This window comes from Bubalus bubalis, chromosome 7 (assembly GCF_019923935.1).
Source record: "Bubalus bubalis isolate 160015118507 breed Murrah chromosome 7, NDDB_SH_1, whole genome shotgun sequence".
In the NCBI taxonomy this organism is placed as follows: Eukaryota; Metazoa; Chordata; class Mammalia; order Artiodactyla; family Bovidae; genus Bubalus; species Bubalus bubalis.
In genome coordinates, this window is record NC_059163.1 from 6,241,949 (window position 1) to 6,267,507 (window position 25,559).

The 25,559-nt window shown below is 47.8% G+C and overlaps 1 protein-coding gene across 1 annotated transcript in view; it reads left to right on the forward strand.

Moving 5' to 3' along the window:
* Nucleotides 1-262: 262 nt before the first annotated feature.
* Nucleotides 263-25,559, forward strand: part of TAPT1 (transmembrane anterior posterior transformation 1) — a 59,534-nt gene continuing 34,237 nt past the window's right edge. Inside the window, exons 1-2 of the mRNA XM_025289659.3 lie at nucleotides 263-883; nucleotides 14,022-14,152. Coding sequence (XP_025145444.3) covers nucleotides 412-883; nucleotides 14,022-14,152 — 603 coding nt within the window. The 5' untranslated portion in view covers nucleotides 263-411. The remainder of the gene's footprint in view (nucleotides 884-14,021; nucleotides 14,153-25,559) is intronic.

A 25,559-nucleotide genomic window follows, 5' to 3' on the forward strand; every position in this document is an offset into this window, starting at 1 on the left:
GGAAACTGTCAACAACAACAACAACAAAACCCCAGAGGCGCGGGATGCTGACGGGCGAGCCTAACAATGCAGAACAGCGTGAGCCCGAGGAGCCGACCCGCGGGGCTGGGCCTCGCGGGGGTCGGGGATCATCTGGAGGCCGGCCCGCAGCGCCGCGGCCGCGCCAGCGGTGCCAAGACCGGGCGGGCGGCGGCGCCGGCGCACTCCGGGCACCGAGCCTGCAAAAGGGGCCCCGGGCGAGCGGCCGGCCACCTCGCAGACGGCGGGCAGCGGGCGCAGCAGCAGCCGCCGCCGCCCCGGGGCTCCTCGGCCGACCCTCCGGCCGCCGCCGCCGCGCTTGGCTTGCTCCCGCTGGGGTCCCGACCCGAGACCCGGTGGCGCTCGCTCTCCCCGGCCGCGCGGCCCGGCGGCATGGAGCCCGGCACGGCGCGGGAGGGCAGCGCGCGGCACGGGGACGGCAGGAAGAAGATGGCGGCGGCCGTGGCGGCGGCGGCGGCGGCGGCCGCCTCCTCTCACGCGCCGGTGACGCCAATGGCGCGCGCCGGCCGGCGGGCCGCGGATGGCGGCGGCGGCGGCGGCGGCGGCCCGGGCTCCGCTGAGGGGCGGGGCGAGGCGGGAAGGGGGCCGGCCGGAGGAGGAGGCCGGGCCGGCGCCTGGAGGGAGGCGGTGGGGACGGTTTGCTGTGCTCGGAACATGGCGGGCGTCGGCGACGCGGCCGCCCCGAGAGAAGGCGGCGCGGACGGCACCGAGCGGGATGGCCGCGCTGAGGCGGAGCAGCTGGGCGGCGGCGGCGGTCACGGGCCCCCGCCGGCGCCTCAGCACACGGAGACGCTGGGCTTCTACGAGAGCGACCGGCGGCGGGAGCGGCGCCGCAGCCGCGCAGGTGAGAAGGGCGGGCGGGGAGGCGGGTGGCGCTAGGCCGCGGCCGCGGAGGCGAAGGGCGGCGAGAGGCGCCGCGCGGGACTCCGGCCGCGAGCTCCGGGGGCGGCCGGGGCTTGGTTGGGCTCCCGCGCCGCGGCCGCTGACAGGCTCCTCGGGCGGGGCCGCCGGCAGCGCCGAGGCCCCCGGGCGATAAAACGCCCGCCCGGCCAGGTGCGTCCGAGAGACAGAGGGGGACAGCGGCCGGGGGCGTTCGTCCCTGCTGCCTTTTCCTGCTGCTTCTGAAAGGTCTTTCTTTAAAACAAACAAACGAAACAGAGCGCCTGGGGTCTCCTCCCGCCTCGATAACGTTGGCGAGCATCTCAGCCCCCACCCCCGGCTCGAGGAGCTCCAAACTGAGCAGCGCGAGGCTGGATTTCATTATCTGTGTGCCAAGGTGACTTCTGTTCTGTTTTCAGCGAACTTGAGTCATCCGAACCTGTTAACTTGCTCTCTAAATAATGTGTTCTTCTGCCGCAGATAAGGCGGTGGTAATGACAGCGAGGTTTCAGCTCTTCTGCCCAGGGTATAAATATTTAGCACTCCTGCACATGTTACCTGTGAACTTTTCCTAAACCGAAACTTAAGCCACTTTAAAAAAAAAGAAAAGGCAGCACTTGCGAATCCTCCTTTCAATGACCGGTTTTTAAGCCTGTTGTTTTAGTATTGTTTCTTTCAGCTGTAGGATTTTATTCTTGTGTTCAGAAAGTTTTTAAAAGTTGCCTTTGTATTCATACTGCAGTTCTGTATGGGGCTCGAAAGAAGGGAAGACACAGGTGTATGTTTCATTGAATGTAGAGTGATCATAGCATTTTAATTCCTGCGTAATTCTGAGTTTTGAAAATCAGTGGAGCCATAACTCCCTTTGAATTTCTTCCAACTACAAATTGTTTCAGCTGCACAGTAGGAGCTGCATTAGCCGTTATTCCTGCAGTTCGTGCTAATAAATGTTTAAGTCCTAAGGCTTACTGCATCATTGGCTGTACTTGTGTATGGAAGACTTGGAAGTCCTTTAGTGCTAACTTGGTCTGATCAGGTGAGATGGTGATTGATTTGCTAATTATCAGAACTAGACATAGGTTAGCTTTTGTAGAGATCTTTATCTTGGAAAAATTAAGTACAGACTGTGCCTTGGTTTGTCTTTCTCAATTGGACCACTTAAAAATTCTCAACTCTGTTTGGTTAAGTTGTCAATTTAAACTTTTGCTTGGGAGAGTGTTTACTTTCTGAATTGGTCAGATCTGAGTAAGACAAAGGATTAAATCTCTCAGCTGTCTGTTTACTTACTTGGACTTGAAAATTAAAAGCACTCTGGTGCAAAGAGAGAGCGATGTGTCCAGGTTCCATTGTAATTTTTTGAAATATATATGAGTTTCAGGAAATCCAACATTATAAATGTTGCTTGCACGCACAAAAAATGAAGTTGTCAGGAGCCTTTTGATGAGCACAGATGCTGGGACCCTTAGCACCATTTCCGTAGCCCTGCCCAACATCCCTCTGGATACCTGTGACCGTGGACTTCTACAGACTTCATGCCGCCCATGCATTCTTCCTCATCATGGGTTACTGAGGGTGGTTTACTTAACATGTTTGAAGCTGGACTTTCAACCCAGAGTTTCGGCAAGTCGTTATCAGGGACACACTCCCGGCTCTGGTGGTTGGGGTAGTTAAGTGTTTCCCCAGTTCCATCCATTCAGTGGAGGTGAGATGCGTGTGGCAGTCCTTGAGGATCAGGACTTAGGTGAGGGTCCCGGGAGATCTCAGCTGGAGTCACCAGCCAGCGTTGTTCTGTCTTGGCCTCCACGTGGGCCCCTTGTCCTCTCTCCCGGGTGTCTGTCCCTCTCTGGTAGGCACACAGCTCTCGCCACTGCCAGAACCCACTCCCTAACACTGATGCTGCTCTGGTCAAACTCTCCTCACTGGAGATTCGAAGTCTTGCAGTCATTCTGAAAGGCCGTGGCCTGCTCAAGTGCCCAGTGCATTCACCCTGACCCTCCAGCATTGCTCCCTTCCGCTGCTCAGCATCCTTTCCTTCCTCTCCCGTCCAGAATTTAGAAAATTCTTCCCTAGGGGCTGCCCTGGGCCAGAGCGCCTTGGAGTGGCACCACCTAGGGTCCTGTGAGCAGCATTTCTTCCTGAGTCAGATGTCTCCCAAGACTGGATGCTTGCACTAAAGGTGTTACTTTGTCCATTTTTTATATTCCAGCGCTGCCTCTGATGCTCTGGTCTTCCCTCCTTTCCTGCCGATTCAGGGCAACCTTTGTCTTGCCTTTTGAAAGTCAGAATTTTAGTGTCTTGGTGGCCTAAAGCATCAGTTAGTTCCAAAGTCCCCTTTATCATTTCTCCCAAGGAATGTAGGACTTGTATAAATTAGATGTTTGTTGGCCTGTCCTAACCATGCGAAATCCTGTAAATGAATATACAGATTAGGTAATTAGCCACACCCTATCAGTCCAAGGAAAATAATTCAGAACATAGTGTTTGAGGTTCCTAGTTTTATTTTGTACTTGTCCGTGTTTATGTATGTGTTTGTAGAATGTATTTGTACGCTGGTTGGTATATATACAGCTACATTAAGGGTAAGCTTTGTTTTTCTCCCTCAAACTCTTGTAATCATTTCATTCACTGAATTCCCTCTGAGTCGTGAGTAGCCTGGTGGTGGGCTGAGACTTTTCTCAGATCTGGTACTTAAACTCTAACATGGTTAGAAATGGTTAGTTCACTCCTCACTCCCAGTTTTGTTCTCTCTCTCATGATGGTCGCTGTGTATTTAATCCGCCTTGCCTCATATGGTCCCCTGTCTTGAACTCTGGATATATTAGTCATCACGAACTGCAGATTCATCTCTTCTTTTTTTCTTCTTCTTAAAAAATATGTATCAATGTGTACAGTTAAGAATAGTTAAAATGGTAACATTTATGTATATTTTACTGCAATAAAAATAAATTTAAAAATTAAAACAAAATATGACCAACTTCTATTGTCCTTTTTGCTATAAGACCAGATAATAAGTACATATTGCTGATCCTTCCTAATGATCCAGTGGTTTCAGGACTCTATGCCTTCACTGCCAAAGGCGTGGGTTTGATCCCTGAACAGGGAACTAAGATCCTGCCAGCCAGGAGGTTCCCACCCGCCTCACCAGCACTCCCCCACCCCTCCACCCTGCCAAAAAAAGTACATGTTGCTATGTTTCCCTGCTTGTTCCCCACCTCACTGCTCTGCAGAAGTTCTAAGTGGTAGAGTTTCTGTATAACCATGTTCCCGTTTAGGAATCTAGGTCCAGCGAGTCAACTTTGGACTAAGCGTTGGGCAATCCATTCTTGGCTTATTTCGATGGTTGAATTGCTTTGTAGACTCTGTGCTTGCCTAATGTACTTGGCTGTGTTTCATAACTCCACCACTCAGTGGTTTAGTATCCGAAGTATTTAAGTTGGCTCTAATAACTGGAGACTTAACAATAGAAGACCTGGTGTAGAATAAACACAGCAGCTACTGGTGAAGATGAAGCAGTGACTATGTAATGCAGGTATTGGAATATGTATAGGAGCAGGTGTTGCTTATAAAACAAAAGAACTTGGAGTAGGGTATGGGTGAACATCCAGGTTTCTGACTGTAAATGGCCCCAGTGTCATGGGGCCCATTTCGTTCCTTTCTCAGTAGTGACTCTTCACTTCTGGAACTTAAACTTGTTACTACCACTTTTGTTTCTCTTCAGTTTCTTTGCATTTTAGACCTCTTGCTTATCTCCATGAGAGAGTGAACAGAGCAAGGAAAACTAAAGCCCAGAAAAACCAATTGACGCCTTTTTAGCAGCTCCCACAAAAGATTTCGTCTGGGACTAAGGTTCAGATTCACCATGTCTGTCCTGTTGTGTAACTGAAAATTTAATATGTTAAAATACATTTTCATTTAACCAGTCCTGAATCGGACACGACTGAGCGACTGAACTGAACTGATCCTCTATAAAATATGTTGCATAGTTATCCTTGTGGCCCGAGAGTTATCCTGATGGATGATTAAAGCCTGTGATTTGGAAAATTATGCCCTAAAGTAAATCAATTTCTCATCTACAAAGGAAACTAAGAATAGTTGTAAAACTGCCTAAGAAATTACCTGGAGTGACCACAACTCTGATACAGATAACGTAAAATTAGCTTCTTTTCTTCTGACAAATGATTGCTTTTCTTTTAAAATTCTCACCTGCTTTATTTAACTAGTACTTGCAAACTAAAAAGCAATGATATGATCTTTGCCCAGGTCAATATCTTGACCTTTTTAAAGATGTTAAGCTTCCATCTGGTTTGCCCTCCAAAATTCAGTCCTAGAAGCTCATTTGCAGCCCACTTTGGGGTATGTTTGCCTGAAAGAGGTCTTTGAAAAGACTGTATATCATTGACTGTCAAGTTAATGATGACTCTGTTCCCATTTTTAGTTCTTTGTAACCTTGTAACCTTGGAAAAAGTCACCACTCTTTTTGTATCTGTTTTTCCATCTATAAATTTATGAATATCTTTTCTGTTGTTTACTTCCCAAAAGAGGTTATTTATAAGCAGATTGAGAGCTTTAACAGCTTCAGATCAGATCAGATCAGTCGCTCAGTCGTGTCCGACTCTTTGCGACCCCATGAATCACAGCACGCCAGGCCTCCCTGTCCATCACCAACTCCCGGAGTTCACTCAGACTCACGTCCATCGAGTCAGTGATGCCATCCAGCCATCTCATCCTCTGTCGTCCCCTTCTCCTCCTGCCCCCAATCCCTCCCAGCATCAGAGTCTTTTCCAATGAGTCAACTCTTCGCATGAGGTGGCCAGAGTACTGGAGTTTCAGCTTTAGCATCATTCCTTCCAAAGAAATTCCAGGGCTGATCTCCTTCAGAATGGACTGGTTGGATCTCCTTGCAGTCCAAGGGACTCTCAAGAGTCTTCTCCAACACCACAGTTCAAAAGCATCAATTCTTCAGCGCTCAGCCTTCTTCACAGTCCAACTCTCACATCTATACATGACCACAGGGAAAACCATAGCCGTGACTAGACAGACCTTTGTTGGCAAAGTAATGTCTCTGCTTTTGAATATGTTATCTAGGTTGGTCATAACTTTCCTTCCAAGGAGCAAGCGTCTTTTAATTTCATGCCTGCAGTCACCATCTGCAGTCATTTTGGAGCCCAGAAAAATAAAGTCTGATACTGTTTCCACTGTTTCCCCATCTATCTCCCATGAAGTGGTGGGACCGGATGCCATGATCTTCGTTTTCTGAATGTTGAGCTTTAAGCCAACTTCTTCACTCTCCACTTTTCACTTTCATCAAGAGGCTTTTGAGTTCCTCTTCACTTTCTGCCATAAGGGTGGTGTCATCTGCATATCTGAGGTTATTGATATTTCTCCCGGCAATCTTGATTCCAGCTTGTGCTTCTTCCAGCCCAGCATTTCTCATGATGTACTCTGCATATAAGTTAAATGAACAGGGTGACAATATACAGCCTTGATGAACTCCTTTTCCTATTTGGAACCAGTCTGTTGTTCCATGTCCAGTTCTAACTGTTGCTTCCTGACCATATTTGAGTTAGGAAAGCAAGATTGCTGTTATTGATTCCTAGTTGGCCTTGTACAAGGGTATGCCTTTGTATTTGTGTAATAAACTTGTAACTAATATCTTAGTGTAACTTTAGTAAAGCCTATTAAGGATCACATTATTTAAGATCATGGAGATTTGCATGTTTCATAGTATTGTCCTAGCAGTTAACCAATATTACTTTGCAATTTTTTAATGGTCAGTGCTATTTTAAGAAAGATATATTTAGACATATTACTGAACAAGTAAATATATTTATGATTACTGATTACTTCAAATTAATACTTTTTTATCCTGAGTTTTTATTTCTAAAACAAGCTCTCTCAAAAGATAATTAATCATAATATTTCTTTGTTCAGGTATGAGGAAGAAGCCATTTATACTGTAATTTTTCTCAATTTAGGGTAGTGGATCACCAAGCAATTCTGTAGTAGATGTATATTAATTAAAAATAATCGGGAGTAATTGATTCAGATTTATGATTGATATTATTTTCCTAGTGTTAAATGTTCGTAACTGGCAAGGCTTACTTATTCAAATGTAGAAGCTCCTATTTCTATTAAATGGTGAAATACTTCTATTTTACTTAATAATACTTGTTGGTGAGAACTGGATAAATGAGCTAAAATTGGTTGACATCTGAAAAGCTCAAACGGTATTGAGAAAACAAACAATTGGGTTATTTTATTTTGGAAAATCATTTGCACTTACACTATAAAGACAGATGTTTGACATAACAAATGAAAGTCACTCTTGCTAAGAAGGCATGAAGCCCCGCCGCAGCACAGAGAAAGCGCAGGTCCCGTTGTGTGTGTGCTCAGTTCCCGAGTCGTGTCCAGCTCTTTGTGCCCCTGTGGACTGCCGCCCGCCAGCTCCTCTGTCCATGCGAGCTCTGGTCCACTGAACCAGTTGAGTTCTTGAAGAGTGGTAGCCACAGGTCAAAGAGCAGTAGTCATCTTCCTGAATAATTAGCCAGGCAGCCTGCCAGAATCGCAGGACAAGTGAGTTCAGGTACATCCATATAACGGAGAAAACAGTGTTTAAAACAATAGCAGTGACAAACAGAAACACTGAAACACAGCTATGCTCCAGAACAGAAGGTTCCAGAACAGAAGTAGAAGATATATTCAAGAATGTATCCATGACCAGGAAAAGGTTTGGGGGGGCGGTGGGGTGGGGACCAGACGGCAGCAGGACTGCCGCATCATACCTGAGGAGCTCGGGCTGCAGGGCAGCAGAAGCGCCTTCTGCAGTGCGGATCAGAGGCTCCTCCTGGGAGATGGAAGCCAGGCCAGGGCTCGGTTGTCTTCTCTAGAAGGATCGTCAGAGAGATGGATGGTAATTACAGTGCAGGGGAGAGTGTGTGTATGCAGTCGCTCAGCCGTGTCCAGCTGTTTGCAGCTCCAGGGACTGCAGCACGCCATGCTTCCCTGTCCTTCACCATCTCCTGGAGTTTGCTCACATTCATGTCCATCGAGTCGGTGATACTATCTTAACTGTCTCATCCTCTGCTGTCCGCTTCTCCTTTTGCCTTCAGTCTTTCCAGCATCAGGGTCTTTGCCAATGAATCAGTTTGTCGAATCAGTTGGCCAAAGTATTGGAGCTTCAGCATCAGTCCTTCCAATGAATATTCAGGGTGGATTTCCTTTAGGATTGACTAGTTTGATCTCCTTGCAGTCCAAAGAACTCTATGTAGAGTCTTCTCCAGCACCACAGTTTGCAAGCATCAATTCTTCGGTGCTGGGTTTTATTCCCAACTTGCTTCTTAGCTTTTCAGTGACTTTGGACAAGTCTCTGAAGCTCTATGAGCCTCAGATTCTTGGTTTGAAAAACGTGAACACTGTCAACTGTGCCTTTAGCTCTCAGAGTTGTGGTGAGGGTTTGATGAAGTAATGTGTGCAGCGCCTTTGTAAGCCACCTCAGTCAGGTGTTACATTTGTGTTAGTCCCTAAGTCGTGTCTGACTCTGTGCCAGGCTCCCCTGTCCGTGGAATTCTCCAGGCAAGAATACTAGAGTGTGTGGCCATTCCTTTCTCCAGGGGATCGTCCCACTCCAGGGATCAAACCCAGGTCTCCTGCATTGCAGGCAGGTCTGAGCCACCAGAGAAGCAGAGGACCCTAATTCCTTAAGCAGGGCCAGTCCTTCAGGAGTGTGGCGGGGTGGAAGGGTGTGGTGGACAGGGAGGAGTGTGGGGAGGAGGAGGTAAGAAAGCTTTCCATCTGTCTCACCCCATGAAGCTTGATTCTTTTGTTAGTATTGCTTTAATGTTTCTTTTAAAACTGTTCTCCAACCCACTGCTGCTGCTGCTGCTAAGTCACTTCAGTCATGTCCAACTCTGTGCGACCCCATAGACGGCAGCCCACCAGGCTCCCCCGTCCCTGGGATTCTCCAGGCAAGAACACTGGAGTGGGTTGCCATTGCCTTTTCCGCTCCAACCCACTAGTATGGTGTTAATGATAGGTAAACCTTACCCTTACACTCAACTCACTGGAGGCTGGATTTGGGAAGATCTGGATACATGGTGCTTGGTTTCAGAAAGTTTAACGGCTGGCAAGGGAGCTGCTTAGTAAACAGTGTAACATCACAGAAGTAAACCCACGGTGCTGGGAGCACAGAGATGGGGTCAGGGGGTGGTTCCCAGTTTTCCAGAACACAGTGGCCTGTTTACAAAAGCACTGAAGACAGTGATAGAATAATCTAGTGCCAGAAGGCACAGGCTTTAGGGATGGACTGCTTGATTTAAATGCTGGCAGCACTGTATGCTTCTTCTGTGACCTTGGAGGCCTCCTTCACTTCTCTGTGCCTCAGTTTCTTCATCTATAAAATGGGCATGATGATAAAGCCTGTCTCGTGGTTATGAGAACTGTGTACTCAAAACATGTTTTATCCTTTAATGCTTGTGTTTACTGTTAAAATTTCCATTGGAGAATCAAAATTGGTATTTACAACTGAAATTCTTGCATTTCTAGAGGTAGAATCCTGATACAGTACTTCTTCACATTTATAATAGAGTTAAAACACCCTCATAGGTTTATATTTTATAATTTTTTAAAACTCGTTTAAGGAAAGTTCCTTAGGTTATATAGTTTGTTAAATGTGCTTGTTAGACATTTTCCCTTTTATCCTTGGAAACAGGATTGCAGCCATAGCAGTAAACGTTAGGTGACCACCAAACGCGGATTGGCTAGTGCTGTGACCATGCGAAGTTACTAGTAAGTGGTTCCAGACAGCGTGTCATGCTTTGCGGTCTTCACACCCTTTCATACACAGTGGCTCGAACATCCTTTGTGAATGACAAGCAGGTGACAAGTGTTGTAAAACCGCTCCAAGCCTCGGTTTCCCTCTTCTTGACGTTGAGATCTGTGGGTGGAGCGGGGTCCCAGGACCAGTGGGGACAGAACCGGCGCGGATCCGCCCTCATCTGACAGCTCTCCCTGTGCCCTCCTCTGGACCAGGGCAAAACCCTCGCTGTGGAGGAGGCTCCGTCATCTGCGGGCCCAGGGAGGACACTGGCCCGGAGGATGACTTTCTAAATAAGCAAGGGTACAGGGTCGGGCTGCAGCCCGCGGGCCCACCTGGCCTGAGCTTGCCCAGGTTCAGGACCGAAGGAAGAGCCGGGACTCGGCAACAGAGAGACCTCTGTGGTTTGAAAGGGATGGGGGTGGGGGGGGGGGCTTCCAGGGAGAAGGGGGCTCTTTGGTTACCAGGGAAACCAGCTGAGGGCCACGCCCCTCCCCGCCCTTCGACCAGTACAGACTAGGGCCGAGGGCGGCTCTGCAGGAAGGTCAGCCCTGCACCAGGGACACAGTGAAGCAGGCCCTGGTCGGTCAGCCGATGGACAGAGAGCAAGAGGACAGCCGTCTTGAGTGGCCTGACCACACGGACAGCTCATCCCAGCCTTTCGGTTTAATTTGCTTTTCAAAAGATACACTCGTGTGACAGCCTGTTTATCTTATCCTTCACACACCGAGATACTAGCTCACGCACCCCAGCTCCCTTCCCTGCCCTTACTTGGTGTGGACGATGCGCCGGGGCCCTTACTGGCTGTGCCCCTGGGGCGGAGTGCAGGTGCCTGTCGGGGACCGTCCTTTGGATGCTCACTGACCAGATGCTCCAGAGCTCTTCCCTGCTGAGAGCGCCCGCATCTCAGAACACACCTGCCCCAGTCCCGGGCTCTGCTGGAGAAGCTGCCGCGCTCTGCTTCCGCCGCCTCTCATTTCCGATTCTTGCTCTCCACCACACCCTCCTCTGTGACTGCCTTCCTCTCCTCTGAGCCACTCATTCGTTCAGGGAGCATCGGCTGAGCCCTCTTTAGCGCTGTGTCCCGAGGATGCAGAGGGAAAGAACACCGGATGAGTGTGTGTGTACCCGGGCTCCAGGGGAAAACCCGGGGCATCTTCCTGGAGCAGGTGACTCCGCGCGTCCCTCGCCCATAGAGGCTCACCTGTGTGCTCACACGAGTGGACAGAGGGAGCCTACACACAGCGTTTGCCCGCGGTGAGACGTGTTGTAACTAGAGAACAGTGACCTCGACGTTCAGGGGAGGCAGGCATGCTGCGTGGCGGGAAAGAAAGATAAACCGGGCCGAGTTGGCAGGGCTCTGCTGTCGCCTCTGCCAGGGTGTTGACCTCGCCTGGAGGTGCCACGAGCCCCGGAGGGTTTCTGCCGCCCACCTGTGTGTGTGCCGACCCGGGCCAGGCCAGGTGGGGCCTAGGGGAGCGAGGAGCAGAAGGCAGGCGCTGGTCAGCCTCCTCGGTAACCTGGAGAGAGCGGGGAGGACCACATGCAGGCAGAGTTCGGAACAAGAGGGCAAGTTTATAAACGTTTTGAGGAGGAGTCATCAGGGCTTGGAAAGGGGATGGAGGGGATGGTCAGAATCGGCCCCCAGCTGCCGGCCTGGAGCCGTGTCACTGGTGAGCCCTGAACTAACGATGGGGCTCCAGTAGTGGGGGTTAATGGGGGAAGGGTGGATTGCAGTTTGCCGGCTAAAGGTGCCTTTGGAAATTCTAGGTGGAGTTGCCTACAGGCAGTGGGAAGTAGTCCAGGCTCAGGAGTCAAAAGCGGAAGCTATGGCAGCGTCAGGATTGAGGTGATGGTTTTGACCTTAGACTGCCCCAGGAGAGTATGTGTAGGGAAGAAAGATAAGAAGAATGAAGAAAAGACACCTAGTGACACATGAAACAATATGGCCTTAAAGGGTGGCCGGAATTTTACTGTGGCCCTGCTGTGTTGCATGCGTGTGCGTGTGTATGAAGTCGCTCAGTCATATCCGTCTCTTTGTGGCCCCATGGGCTGTGGCCCGCCAGGCTTGTCTGTCCATGGGATTCTCCAGGCAAGAGGACAGGAGCAGGTTGCCATGCCCTCCTCCAGGGGATCTTCCCCACCCAGGGATCGAACCCTTGTCTCTGGTGTCTACCTGCATTAGCAGGCAGATTCCTGACCCCTGGTGCCGCCTGGAAAGCCCATAAGAAGCAAGAGCACCCAACCAAACCCGCAAGCCCTTCAGGATCAGGTGGAGGAAGACCAGGGAGTCTGGTGACGCGCCCTTCGGGGCTCGTGACCCCGCTGGCGGGCGTCAGTGCCGGTTTGTGCCAGCACAGTTTCTTCTGCTTCCTGAATGTCCCGTTGCTTCCCAGCATTCATTCACTTGAAAGAATTGATATTTATAGATATTCACTAATGAGAGCGTCTCTCTTCTGTCCAGTTGGAAAACCGAACTGTGTTCAAGTCTTAACTGTTTGATCTTTCTCTTCGGTTTTAGCTGTCCTTGTTTACAGCACAAAACACTCTTTTTTCCCCTCTCCTTCAGGCCGTAGATCTTGTGCTGGATCTAGCCAGCCACCAGCGAGTCAGAAAGTTCCGAGCCAGAAGTGTCACTCCGCACGGATGCGGTTGCCTTGAGGCGCACACGGTGGAGTCCACACCTTGTGTCCGTGGCTTCAGCCATGGTGTCCTGAGAGCACCACGCTCGCGGTCACTGTGCAGCCTGACCTGCCTCTCTGCCCGGCTGCAGTAGGCCCTGGTCGGGTTCTCCACCTCTTTCAGTCTCCAGGTGGCTTTCATGGTACCACTGACTCTCCAAGTCGATTATGAATCTTGTATTTAAAGAAATCTGTAATTTGGGGATGGGTGGAACTCTGACTTCTGCACATAAGCAAGCCACTTCACCTGATGTTCAAGGAACTCGCTGTCTGTCCCAGTGCTGGAGGAAGTCAGCTGTTTTAGGCCCACTGGGAGGTAGTAAGTCCACTTCTGAGTCTTCTAGAGACTCTTCCAGAGTGTTTAGGACTGTGCACTCTTCCCCACCCCTGCAGCCTTTAAATCCTAGCGTCACATAAGACAGAACTCCGAAGGAGGACGCTCGTGAGTGAACTCGACCTTCCTGCTTTGTCATCTGTGGGAGGGAACACCAACATGGGGTTTGGGAAAGGAGCAAGAGGCCAGCTCAGAGCAGAGAGGACGCTTTGCAGCCCTTGGTGTCCTGAGTCCGGGAAGAGAGGACGGCCTTCTAGAGAGTGAAGGAAGAAGGGAGGATCTGAGGCCGGGGGCCGAGAGGTCGACCAGGTGGTGGGCTGCCGGGAAGCGTGGCTCGCACGGTGGAAACGTTAGGATCAGGTAACAACCTTACTTGCCATCCCAGGTCTGCCAGATACAGCCCAGTGGAAAACATTCAGCCTCCTCCACCCTTTCTTTCCTCAGCTGAGATGAGACAATGGAGGGTGAATTTGCATCAGAGGAACGGAAAACAGGTGGACAGGTCCACAGGGAGTGCGGTCTTCAGATGGGGTTGAGGTTCTGTCTTGTGTGACTCACAGTTACCATCGTGTTGGGAAGCCTTCACCTGGGGAAATGGTGTTATTTAGACACTGGCAGCATCTCTGAGACTGAAGAAGGAAGGAAGGATTTGTACCAGTGTCGAGTGTGTTCTTCCGCCCAGCTCACTCCTGGACTGGAGGAGTGCCTCTCGGGTGACTCGGCTCGTGTGTGTGTGTGTGTGTGTGTGTGTGTGTGTGTCTCCGTTTTGTGTGCACTTGGTACCCGCTCTGTGTGGGGGGGGTGTTTGTGTGCGTGTGTGTGTCTCCGTTTTGTATGTACTTGGTACCCACTCTGTGCGTGTAGGGGTGTGTGTGTGTGTGTGTCTCCATTTGTGTGCACTTGGTACCCGCTCTGTGTGTGTGTGTGCGTGTGTCTCCATTAGTATCTTTTCCCCTGCCTTCTGCTCTGCTTCAGCCCAGGCCCTCTATCACCTAAGACCCCTCAATAGACTCTCAGAGAACTTCTGACTTATATTCTGGCTTATAGCAATGGCCCCTGGTATATTCCCCTGACATTTTCATTTTATATCACACAAAAACAGCAGTTTTCTCACTCTCTGCTGATGGCTTATGTGCAGTTCAGTTCTGGGCACCGAAACGTAGATTACTTTGTTTTATAACCTTGTTTTACGTCTGTGTTACCTGGGGCGCCAGCTAGCCTTGGAAGTCGCTTGATAAATGCTGTTCTTTTTGTTTTGTCTTTTTTTTTCTTGTAGAGCTTTCACTGCTCAGGTTCCTCAGTGCTGAACTAACCAGAGGGTACTTCCTTGAACATAATGAGGCCAAGTATACAGAAAGAAGAGAAAGAGTGTACACGTGTATGCGAATACCAAGAGAATTGGAAAAGGTACTGTTATTTTTTTTTTAATTACTTGCCATCATTTTGAAAATTGCCATAATTTTCAAAAAATAGAACATGTTAATTCTATTAAAAACAATTTGAACTGCTTGAGTGGAATTTTTTAAATATTGGGAATAATGTGATCATGAATAATTAGGTGGAATAGGAATTCCCAGATAGGGAGAGTCTTTAAAAAGTGCATTTTTCAGTGTCAGATCCAGTGATCTGTAACTTTGCTATTTATTAAACTTGCTGAATTCCCATTTGAGTCTTCCCTGGTGGCTCAGTGGTAAAGAATCCGCCTCCAATGCAGGAGTCATGGGTTTTATTCCTGGGTCAGGAAGATCCCCTGGAGGAGGAAACGGGTACTCACTCCGAGTCTTCTTGGCTGGAGAATCCTGCAGCGCGAGGAGCCCTTGCCCACCAGGCTCCCCGTCCATGGGACCACAGACAAGCTGGACACTCCTGGTGACTAAACAATACGAGCAACAGTTCCCATTTCTGTCCCATCCAGATAACTTTCTTCAAGGAATTACTCTCTTCTTATCCTTCTAGTTCTCTTCAGTTTGTTTTTCCTAGAAGCAGTTTTTTTTTCCCATTCATCACGATATAAATTATTTAATTTCCCCCTTTGTTAAGGTGTCAGTTTCTCAGAAAGCCCTCATTTTAAAAATGTAAAGGATAGTTTCTTCAAAGAAAATTAGATAGTCTGTTTCACCTTCAACACAGAAAACATCTCAGTAGGGAATAAACACGTAACAGCAGCATTGATCCTCCATGTGGTGCTCCCTTGATGTCTTCGTGCTCCCTTGATGTGTCCTAGGCCACAGGACTGATCAGATACAAAGCCAAGGCTGCCCTTTTCCTCTGCATTCACAGAGTTGATGAGTCTGAACCATCTGGAAATGTCTTATAAGAAGGAAAGAGTTAAGCGATAATTCAGCTTTCAGTTCAGTTCAGTCGCTCAGTCGTGTCCGACTTTTTGCAACCTCAGGGGCTGCAGCTGCTAGGCTTCCCTGTCCATCACCAATTCCCAGAGCTTGCTCAAACTCATGTCCATCAAGTTGGTGATGCCATCCAACCATCTCATCCTCTGTCATCCCCTTCTCCTCCTGCCTTCAGTCTTTCCCAGTATCAGGGTCTTTTCTAAGGAGTTAGTTCTTCACATCAGGTGGCCAAAGTATTGGAGCTTCAGCATCAGTCCTTCCAGTGAATATTCAGTGCTGATTTCCTTTACGATTGCCTGGTTTGATCTCCTTGAAGTCCAAGGGACTCTCAAGTCTTCTCCAACACTACAGTTCAAAAATACCAATTCTTCAGCGCTCCGCTTTCTTTATGGTCCAACGTGTACATCCATGACAGTTTCTTATAAGAAGGAAAGAGTTAAGCAATAATTCAGCTTTAGCTATGCTGAAACATGTTTTCATACATTTTTAGAAACAGAACTTTTGATGTTCGAGTCACTTCCCTGGAATCACAGTTTCTCTTAGAGCTGCTATGGAAGGGTTTAGTTGGTGTGCTTTCTCCGTGGGCCGTAACAACAGGAGGAGCGGTAGACAGTGAGAAGGGAGGGCGCGGGCAGTTTGGCCGAGGTTTGTTTATTTCTAACCATCCATCCATTTGGTAGAAGGAGGAGGGTCGCATGTGAAGAGGTGGGTTGACAGACCTTGTTTTCGTGGGTTTTTGGTGGCAGGTGGCATGCGAGAGCATGGGGGTGTTCTGTACTGGGGCAAGGTTAGAGAGTGGAGGAACCAGCAGACATTTGGTGCCTTTGGCCAGGGTCCTCAAACACACGTGGCTGTTACCGTGTCACTGCTTTTCTCTAGGGCTCTGTGCTAGAGCCAAGGCCTGGAGGTAAGGGAGGTATTTGTGGCAGGGAGGTGTGGGGTGGTGCAGCCCTCCTCCCAAGGGCAGCAGCTCCCTTGTTTTGTGTATTAGAGTAGCTTTAAGGTTTTGTCCAGGAGGAACCTGGCGGGTGACATTTCTTCTGCTTGAAAAAAGAATTTTTTATTTACAGTAATTCTTGTGTCTTTCTTAAAACACCTGAACCTGCTTTTCAAAGCTCACTTTTTTCTGCCAGTGATCAGCCATGGGCTGGAAGTGGAAGGCTGCTGCAGTTGACCCTGCTGGGGGTCTGCCTTCTCTCTGCAGCCTGGACACTCGTCCACCCACCTGTCTGAGCTGCTGGCCTGCCGCTTTGCTCTGGGTGAGCCCAGAGGGTCGTGTCCACTGTCCACAGGCAGACTTTATGGACTTCAACTAAGGAGGTGTCCTTCTGACCCCTTGTACCACTCCACCTGCGGTAGAAATAACTCACAGTGACAGCAGCCCCCATAACCGTCACCTCATCAGAGGCAGGCTCAGTACACCCATCCTTCTCTTTTCCTCATCTGCTGTTGTTCAGTCACTAAGTTGTGTCCAACTCTTTGCGACCCCATGGACTGCAATACTCCAGGCTCCTCTGTCCTCCTCTCTCTCCTGGAGTTTGCTCAAATTCATGTCCATTGTGTCGGTGATGCCATCCAACTATCTCATCTTCTGCCACCCCCTTCTTTTGCCTTCGATCTTTCCCAGCATCAAGGTCTTTCCCAATGAGTCGTCTCTTCATATTAGTGGCCAAAGTTTTGGAACTTCAACTTTAGCATCAGTCCTTCCAGTGAATATTCAAGGATGATTTCTGTTAGGATTGACTGGTTTGATCTCCTTATATTAAGGGACTCTTGAGAGTCTTCTCCAGCACCACTGTTCTTTTCTTCATTCAGTTCAGTTCAGTTCAGTCGCTCAGTCTTGTCCGACTCTTTGCGACCCCATGAATTGCAGCATGCCAGGCCTCCCTGTCCATCACCATCTCCCGGAGTTCACTCAGACTCACGTCCATCGAGTCAGTGATGCCATCTAGCCATCTCATCCTCTGTCATCCCCTTCTCCTCCTGCCCCCAATCCCTCCCAGTCAGAGTCTTTTCCAATGAGTCAGTTCTTTGCATGAGGTGGCCAAAGTACTGCAGTTTCAGCTTTAGCATCATTCCTTTCAAAGAACACCCAGGACTGATCTCCTTCAGAATGGACTGGTTGGATCTCCTTGCAGTCCAAGGGACTCTCAAGAGTCTTCTCCAACACCACAGTTCAAAAGCATCAATTCTTCGGTGCTCAGCTTTCTTCACAGTCCAACTCTCGCATCCATACATAACCACTGGAAAAACCATAGCCTTGACTAGATGGACCTTTGTTGGCAAAGTAATGTTTCTGCTTTTGAATATGCTATCTAGGTTGGTCATAACTTGCCTTCCAAGGAGTAAGCATCTTTTAATTTCATGCCTGCAGTCACCATCTGTAGTGATTTTGGAGCCCAAAAAATAAAGTCTGACACTGTTTCCATTGTTTCCCCATCTGTTTCCCATGAAGTGATGGAACCAGATGCCATAATCTTCGTTTTCTGAATGTTGAGCTTTAAGCCAACTTTTTCACTCTATTCTTTCACTTTCATCAAGGGGCTTTTGAGTTCCTCTTCACTTTCTGCCATAAGGGTGGTGTCATCTGCATATCTGAGGTAATTGATATTTCTCCCGGCAATCTTGATTCCAGCTTGTGCTTCCTCCAGCCCAGCATTTCTCATGATGTACTCTTCATATAAGTTAAATAAGCAGGGTGACAATATACAGCCTTGATGTACTCCTTTTCCTATTTGGAACCAGTCTGTTGTTCCATGTCCGGTTCTACCTTTTGCTTCCTGACCCTACATATAGGTTTCTCAAGAGGCAGGTCAGGTGGTCTGGTATTCCCATCTCTTTAAGAATTTTCCACAGTTTCTTGTGATCCACGCAGCACTGAAATCACAAGCAAGTTTCTGGGTGGATTTCTCACAGAAACTTGTAAGCATTTCATATTTGTCATTGTGAGTACTATGTTGTCTTCTGGGAAAATCTCTGCAGGTCTTGATGGGGCTTCAGTATAAACCAGTGTTTTTCATCCTGTGGTCTGTTGTAGGGCCACAAGTAGGTGGAATAACCCATGCACTAAGTTGTAATCGATGAGGATTTATTCTGTTTAATTGAAGAATAGAAAAAGTATCACATTGCATTCATTGCCTGCACTCAGGGTAAGTGTTTTGTTTTTTTTTTTTTTTTGAAACTTCGGTTTCACTTGTACGTGTTTGAAACATTATTAGCGTGAGAAAAGTTTAGTGGACACCGCTCACACACAGTTGCCATTATGTTCTAATCCTGTTGCCCATGAAAAAGGCTTTGGTTTTAGTCCTATTTAGGGCATGTCGATTTAGTCTCTGAGAACAATACTTCAGGTGTTTTACTGCTTAAAATATACAAAAGAATATCATCTTTTTCAGTTTAGAGAAGTTTCTTCTTCTATTAGGTTGGTGCAAAAGTAATTGTGCTTTGGCTCTTTGATATTGGAGTACATTCTTATATAAATGTGGTTATGTTATACCCCATTTTAAGGCTCATTTCTCACTCTATTTTTTTTTTCCTAATGACTTACTACTTGCTGTTTGTTTTATGTTTATTCTAAGACTATAAAAATGATATTAGAGAAAAAGCAAATTTGAGCAATTTTTTAATTCAAATTCAAAGTGGGTCGTAAAGCAGCAGAGACAGTTCACAACATCAGCAGTGCATTTGGCCAAGGAACTGCTAATGAACATATAATGCAGTGGTAATTCAAGCAGTTTTAGAAAGGAGGCAAGAGCCTTGAAGATGACAGGCTTAGTGGCTGCCCATTGGAAGTTAGCAACAACCAATTGAGAGCAATTATCAAGGCAGATTTTCTTACAACTACATAAGAAGTTGCCAAAGAACCCATCGTCAACCATTCTACATTCATTCAGCATTTGAAGCAAATTGGAAAGGTGAAAAAGCTCGATAAGTGGCTGCTTCATGAGCTGACTGAAAAATCAAAATAAAGTCATCGTTTTGAAGTGTCGTCTTCTCTTATTCTCTTCAACAACAACGAACCGTTTCTCGATCGGATTGTGATGTGTGACGAAAAGTGGATTTTATACAACCAGTGATGACCAGCTCAGTGGCTAGACCAAGAAGAAGCTCCAAAGCACTTCCCCAAACCAAACTTGCATCAAAAAACAAATGGTCTTGGACACTGGTGGTCTCCTGCCAGTCTGATTCACTCCAGCTTCCTGAATCCTGGCAAAACCACTATATCTGAAAAGTGTGCTCAGCAAATGGATGAGACGCGCTGAAAACTGCCATGCCCGCAGTCAGCACTGGTCAGCGCAGCAGGCCCAGTTCTTCTGCACGACAGCGCCCAAGCACACCAAGGCTTCAGAAGTTGAACGAATCAGGCTGCAGAGTTCTGCCTCGTTTGCCATAGTCACCTGACCTCTCGCCAGCCGACTACCACTTCCTCGAGCATTCTGACAGCTTTTTGTAGGCAGAACACGGCCATAGCCAGCAGGAGGCAGAAGATGGCTTCCAAGAGTCTGTTGAATCCTGAAGCATGGATGTTTATACTACGGGAATAAACAAACATTTCTGTTGGCAAAAATGTGTGGATTGTAATGGTTCCTATTTTGATTAATAAAGATGTGTTTGAGCATAGTCATAATCTAAACTTCACAGTCCAAAACCACAATTTCTTTTGTATCAACTTAAGACTAAGTGGAGCATAGAGGAAAGCAGACTTAGATTTCAGTTTAATTCCAGGCTTAAATATCTCTCATAACAGCGTGAATTCACTGTGCTGTCCCTAAGGCCTTTATTTGATGTGGGGACAGGGTCCCATTTCAGGCATTTATCGTGAGAGTTGAGAGGCAGTTGAGACGTTTGTGGTAATATAACTTATTTTTATTGGTTACCTTTGTGTTTATTTAATATATATGCCATACTAATTTTTTAAAAAATGTTCTTGTTTTTGAGGGGGATAAATGCTGCTGTATTTCCACCTAACCTTTGCAAAAAGAGAAACTTGATAATTAAAGAGCACTTTGTGTCTTCAGGGGTTGCAGATACTATAAAGCATGTAATTAATGCTTCTTCTTTTAAAGTCAAGAGAAAGGTCAACTCAGCATCTCCAACTGAACCTGTTTAGTGATTGTTAAAAAGAAAAAAAGACAGGTTTTTTGTGTAATATTGTCAGTAGATAAACATGTTATACTTGACATTTAATAAAGATGAATTACTTATATATTTAAAGTAGTTTTTCTAGTTATTAGCACATTTTTATGCGTGAACTTCTCAATGTGACGTAAGGATGTGAAATTCTGGAGCATTTGTTGACCGCGGGCAACACTTCTTCTTTCCTCTGCAGTCCTTTCTCCACGCTCCCACACGCGCCAGGGGTTCTTGTCTGGATCTGCTAGTAGCTGCTCGTATGCTCCACCTGGGGAGCTCTATTTGTTTCTTCCACACAAGGAGGAAGCTAAACTGCAGTATCTCTGCTTCCTGAACTGAGAGCCAGGATAGCAGAGTGGTTGAAGGGCATGAATTGAAGGCCAGCCTGCCTGAATTTGAATCTTGGCTCCACGGTTTATCAAGTATGAGGCCGTGACCAATTCACTTCTGTTTCCATGTGCCTCAGTGTTCTCATCTGAATGTCAATTTCATGGTAAGCCTTCTGTGGGCTTCCTAGATGGCTCAATGGTAAAGAATCCAGGTTGGATCCCTGGGCGGGGAAGATCCCCTGGAGAAGGAAATGGCAACCCACCCAGTACTCCTGCTTGGATAATCCCATAGACGGAGGAGCCTGGCAGGCTACAGTCCATGGGTTCACAGGAGTCGGACATGACTTAGCAACTAAACAACCGTAAAAGCCCTCTGTAAGTGTTTTAAAATCTTTACAAGTCTCACTTAGCAAATTGGAATGCCCTGCCCTGGGAGAACAGGAAAAAGTTTGAAAGGTTTCTTGTCCCCTGGTTGCACTGCAGTGGCCGTTTCGTTTGCAGTGGGGATGGCAGTCACCCTGGGCTGAGTCCAGCGGGGAGTAGTTGGGAGGGGACTGGTTTTCAAGGTTCTCAGTGTCCCTCTTTGATCTCCTGCTCTACTTCTAACCAGCCTGCTTCACTTGCTAATAAAGGGCTCTTCTAACCCTGGAAGGGTCATGATTTCTGACCCCTGGCCTCTTGGATTGCTGATCTCGGGCGGAAAGAACCTTTAGGAAAAATGTTTTCTTCCCTTTCTCCTTGCAGTCAAGCTATTTGAAAGTGAAGCTTATATCTTTCATGGGGGTTTAGCTGATGGCCACAGAGATAATGCTTGTTCTTTGGAAGAAAAGCTATGACAAACCTAGACAGTGTATTTAAAAGCAAAGACATCACTTTGTGGACAAAGGTCCATATAGTCAAAGTTATGGATTTTCCAGTAGCCATAGACGTATGTGAGCATTGAACCATTAAGAAGACTGAGCATTGAAGAACTGACGCTTTTGAACTGTGGTGCTAGAGAAAACTCTTAAGAGTCCCTTGAAGAGCAGGATCAAACCAGTCCATCCTAAAGGAAATCACCCCTTCATTGGAAGGACTGATGCTGAAGCTCCAATACTTTGGCCACCTGATTTGAAGAGCAGGCTCATTGGAAAAGACCCTGATGCTGGGAAAGATTGAAGACAGGAGGAGAAAGGGACTACAGAGGATGAGATGGTTGGATGGTGTCACCGACTCAATGGATATGAGTTTGAGCAAGCTCCGGGTGTTGGTGATGGACAGGGAGGCCTGGCGTGCTGCAGTCCACAGGGTCAGAAAGAGTCAGATGCAACTTAGTGACTCAGCAACCAACCACCCGCCCTCATGCAGTTATTTATCTTCTCAGTTTTTGATTTGAGTGCTATGTTCCAGGCACTTTTACCATGGGGAAGTACAGAGATAAAACATGGGACTCGTGAAGGGAATGGCAAGGTGATGAGGAAAAAGAGGTCACTTCTGTACAGTTTAGGGCATACGTGGAGGTGTTGGTTAGTGTTAGTCGCTCCATATTTTCCGACTCTTTGTGACCCCATGGACTGTAGCCCACCAGGCTCCTCTGTCCATGGGATTCTCCAGGCAAGAATATTGGAGTGAGTTGCCATTCCCTTCTCCAAGGGATCTTCCTGACCCAGGGATTGAACCTGGGTCTCCCATAGTGCAGGCAGATTCTTTACCATCTGAGCCACAGGGAAGTCCATGTGGAGGTGAGGGGTGAGGTGTGCTAGGGAGACCCAGAGCTGGGAGGTTGTCAGGAACACAGAGGACAGGCGCACTGAGAGGACAGGCTGGAACCAGGTGACTGAAGGTTAGACTGAGGGGTTTAGACTGGCATCGGGAGGAAACGAAAACTTTTTCCTCAGGAATACTTTTAGCTGTGTGTATTGTATAACAGAATGGGCTTCCTGGTGGCACAATGGTAAAGAACCCACCTACTGATGCAGGAGACGCAGAGAAGAGGCCTGGGTTCTATCCCTGGGTCAGGAAGATCCCCTGGAGAAGGAAATAGCAACCCACTCCAGTATTCTTGCCTGGGAAATCCCTGGTGGGCTACAGTCCATTGGGGTTGTAAAGAGTCAGACACGAGTGAGTGACTGAGCATGAATACCTAACAGTGACTTAAACAAAAAGGTTTTTAAAACTTTTAACAAGCCTAGAGCAAGGAGATCTGTGTCCAGTGGATTCATGAGGCCAGCATGGACTCAAGTCCTTTTTCTCTTTCTCTTTCACCATCACTGGCAGATTGGCTCTTGGTCCCCTTGCTGCCTTTCACTAGAAAGATGTCAGCTGCACCTCCGACCTTATATCTGCATTACAGTCAGAGACGAGATGGACAGCGCCGCCTTCTCCACCGACCCTTTCATAATAAATTAAAAGCTTCCCCAGAGGTGCCCAGTGTGCCTTCTTCCGCCGATGCCTTGTTGGCCAGGCTGAGCCACACAGCCACCCCGCTGCACGGGGCCTGGGCCGGGGTAGATTAGGCTTTTCCAGCAAAGGGAGAAAGAGATTGAGGGCGATGAGGGGTCATCTGCCCCCTCCAGAGCTCTGCTTCTGAAGCATAGTGATGTTCAGCATGGACTGGAAATGAAAGAAGCAGGGAGAGGTCAAGACCACTCCAGGTGTGTGCTCTTCAGGTTCAAACCAGTTGATTAATTTACCTCTTTAAGACATCTATCCTTCAAGTTAAACACATGTCAGATGATTATTATGAAGACTTTTATCAAAATTACTTTTCTATGGTAACATACATTTATATAGCTTTGCCTATCCTAAGATGTAGAACTAAGGTGAAAACATAATTTTGACTTTTCTTTGCCTTATAATTCTGTGCATTTTGACAGTCTTTTTCATTGTTACCATGCTTTGTACATTAATTATTTATAGAAAATTGAATTCAACTGCTTAGTCTTAAATAGTAACTACTTAGGTCACATCAGGTTGAAGAGATAAGTATGACGGTAGGTACAGAACGTTGTCTTTGGGGCATAGACTATGTTACTGTTGCAAACGAGAGGTTAGTGCGGCACAGGGGGTCTTGGGGTGGAGATGAACAGCCTTACCTTCTCATCTCAGGTCCGCCGATCAAGGCGTTGCTTTGGCTTTGACTGTCTTTGTCTGAGATTAGGAGGTTGGACTCGGTCATCTCAGGAGGCCGGCAGTCCATGACCCTGTGAATGAGTTTGCCCACAAGGAGAGTATGTGGCAGCAAGGGAAAGAGTCACAGAAGGGAGATTTGATCTTGCTAGTGGAGGAACTCAGTTCTGCTCTTTTGACAGACAGGTGATAAACATTTAGGAAAAATAAATAAAAAACTTCTTTCAAAATAGGAACTGAATGAACATACCATGTAAAGCCTTTTTGTTGCTTTGTAGTGTTGAGGGTATGTTAAGAAGAGGTAGTTGCAGCCGCTGTTTCACTTTTGTGTCAGTGAGACAGTCCTGAGATGGCATTGTGAAGCTAGCGGAGAGCACTCAGGCGCTCTCGTCAAGGTGCTTCCTCCTTTCCGTGCCTGGCAGCAGCTCGTGCCCATCTCTCCTCATGGGGGAGCTTTGCTGACCGTTCCTGCCTCCCCGGGGTGCCCACTCCCCAGCCCCTGTCCCCACCCCAGCTCGCGCACAGCCCTTATCTTGTCCCCAGTGCACCCAGAGTACATCCTTCATCCAGCCCTTACCATGCAGTCCTCCTCTCTAGCTTTGAATTCCCTGGGGAAGGGGTCCCTCCCCAGTGACCTCGTATCCCATGTATAGGACTGAGCAAGACACAGGAGTGCACCCAGAACCTCACACACTGAGACCAGGGGCGGAAAGAAAGCCCTCCTCCTGCTTGACCCCTGATTCCTGGCTCCCACCTCATAGCAGCGGCCTTTGCTCCAGTCGCTGCTTGGGGGCTGTGGGGGAACGGATACAGAATTGCCAGAGGTGGTTTCTGCAGCTCAAAGAGACATCTTCTAAATACTTGTGCTGCTTTTATTTGTAGCCATAACATTTTATTTATTTTGAAATTCCAAGTGGCATTAAAAGGAAGGCAGGAGGTTTTGGTCAAAAAAGGAAACATTTTTAAAAGGTGAAGAAACCTTTCTCTGCTCTCCATGGAGAGGGGCCAGCATTTGATTTGGTTTTATTTGTTTTGAGGCTAGTATCTTTCAGATGATCAAGAGCAATAGCAGTAGGTTCAAAATGAGTGTGGTAAGAGCTGGTTGTGGAACTTTTCACTAGCAGGTGATGTTGACCAGTGTTACAGAATCGTGGTTGGTTTTCACATTGGAGTTTAGATGTTAAAAACTTAATGGTAAATCCTTTTTTTTTTTTTTTTTTTTAACATACAAGCCCAAATCCAGTGGCAAGGTTGAGGCTGAGTGGCAGGTGTCATTAGTAGAAATAGTGCTTCAGTCTCAAAGCCACGTCTTCTGCAGACCTGCGGGGGGCTAGCCCTGCCTCTGCCGCTCAGGCACCAGGTGAGCCCCTGAACCTTGCTGCAGAGTTGGGGGCATGGTGATGAGGTCCAGGTGGAGATGAGGCTGGACGGAGGCCAGCGCCCGGCCCTATTGCCCAGTACCTGCGAAAGACTTCTGAAACCCTTCCACACAAGATCTCCCGTGAGACAGAAAGGCAGGGGACTCTTAGAGCGAGCAATGAATGCTTAGTTAAGAGAGAGAAAGAAGAAATCAAAGCCTGAGTCAGCCCTGGGAAGTTTTCACACAAAACCTCGTGTAGCATTTTGTCATCCATCCCCGGGAAAATCCACCAGCTGGAAAAGAGATAAAAGCCTGCAGCTGCAGTGTAGGATTTCTTTTTGAAGCATGTTCATTATGCTTTGGTGTCTTTGCATTTTGTTATATTTCATATAATTGGGCTTCCCTGGTGGTTCAGCTGGTAGAGAATCTGCCTGCAATGCAGAAGACCTGGGTTCGATCCCTGGGTTGGGAAGATCCCCTGGAGAAGAAAATGGCAACCCACTCCAGTACTCTTGCCTGGAGAATCCCATGGACGG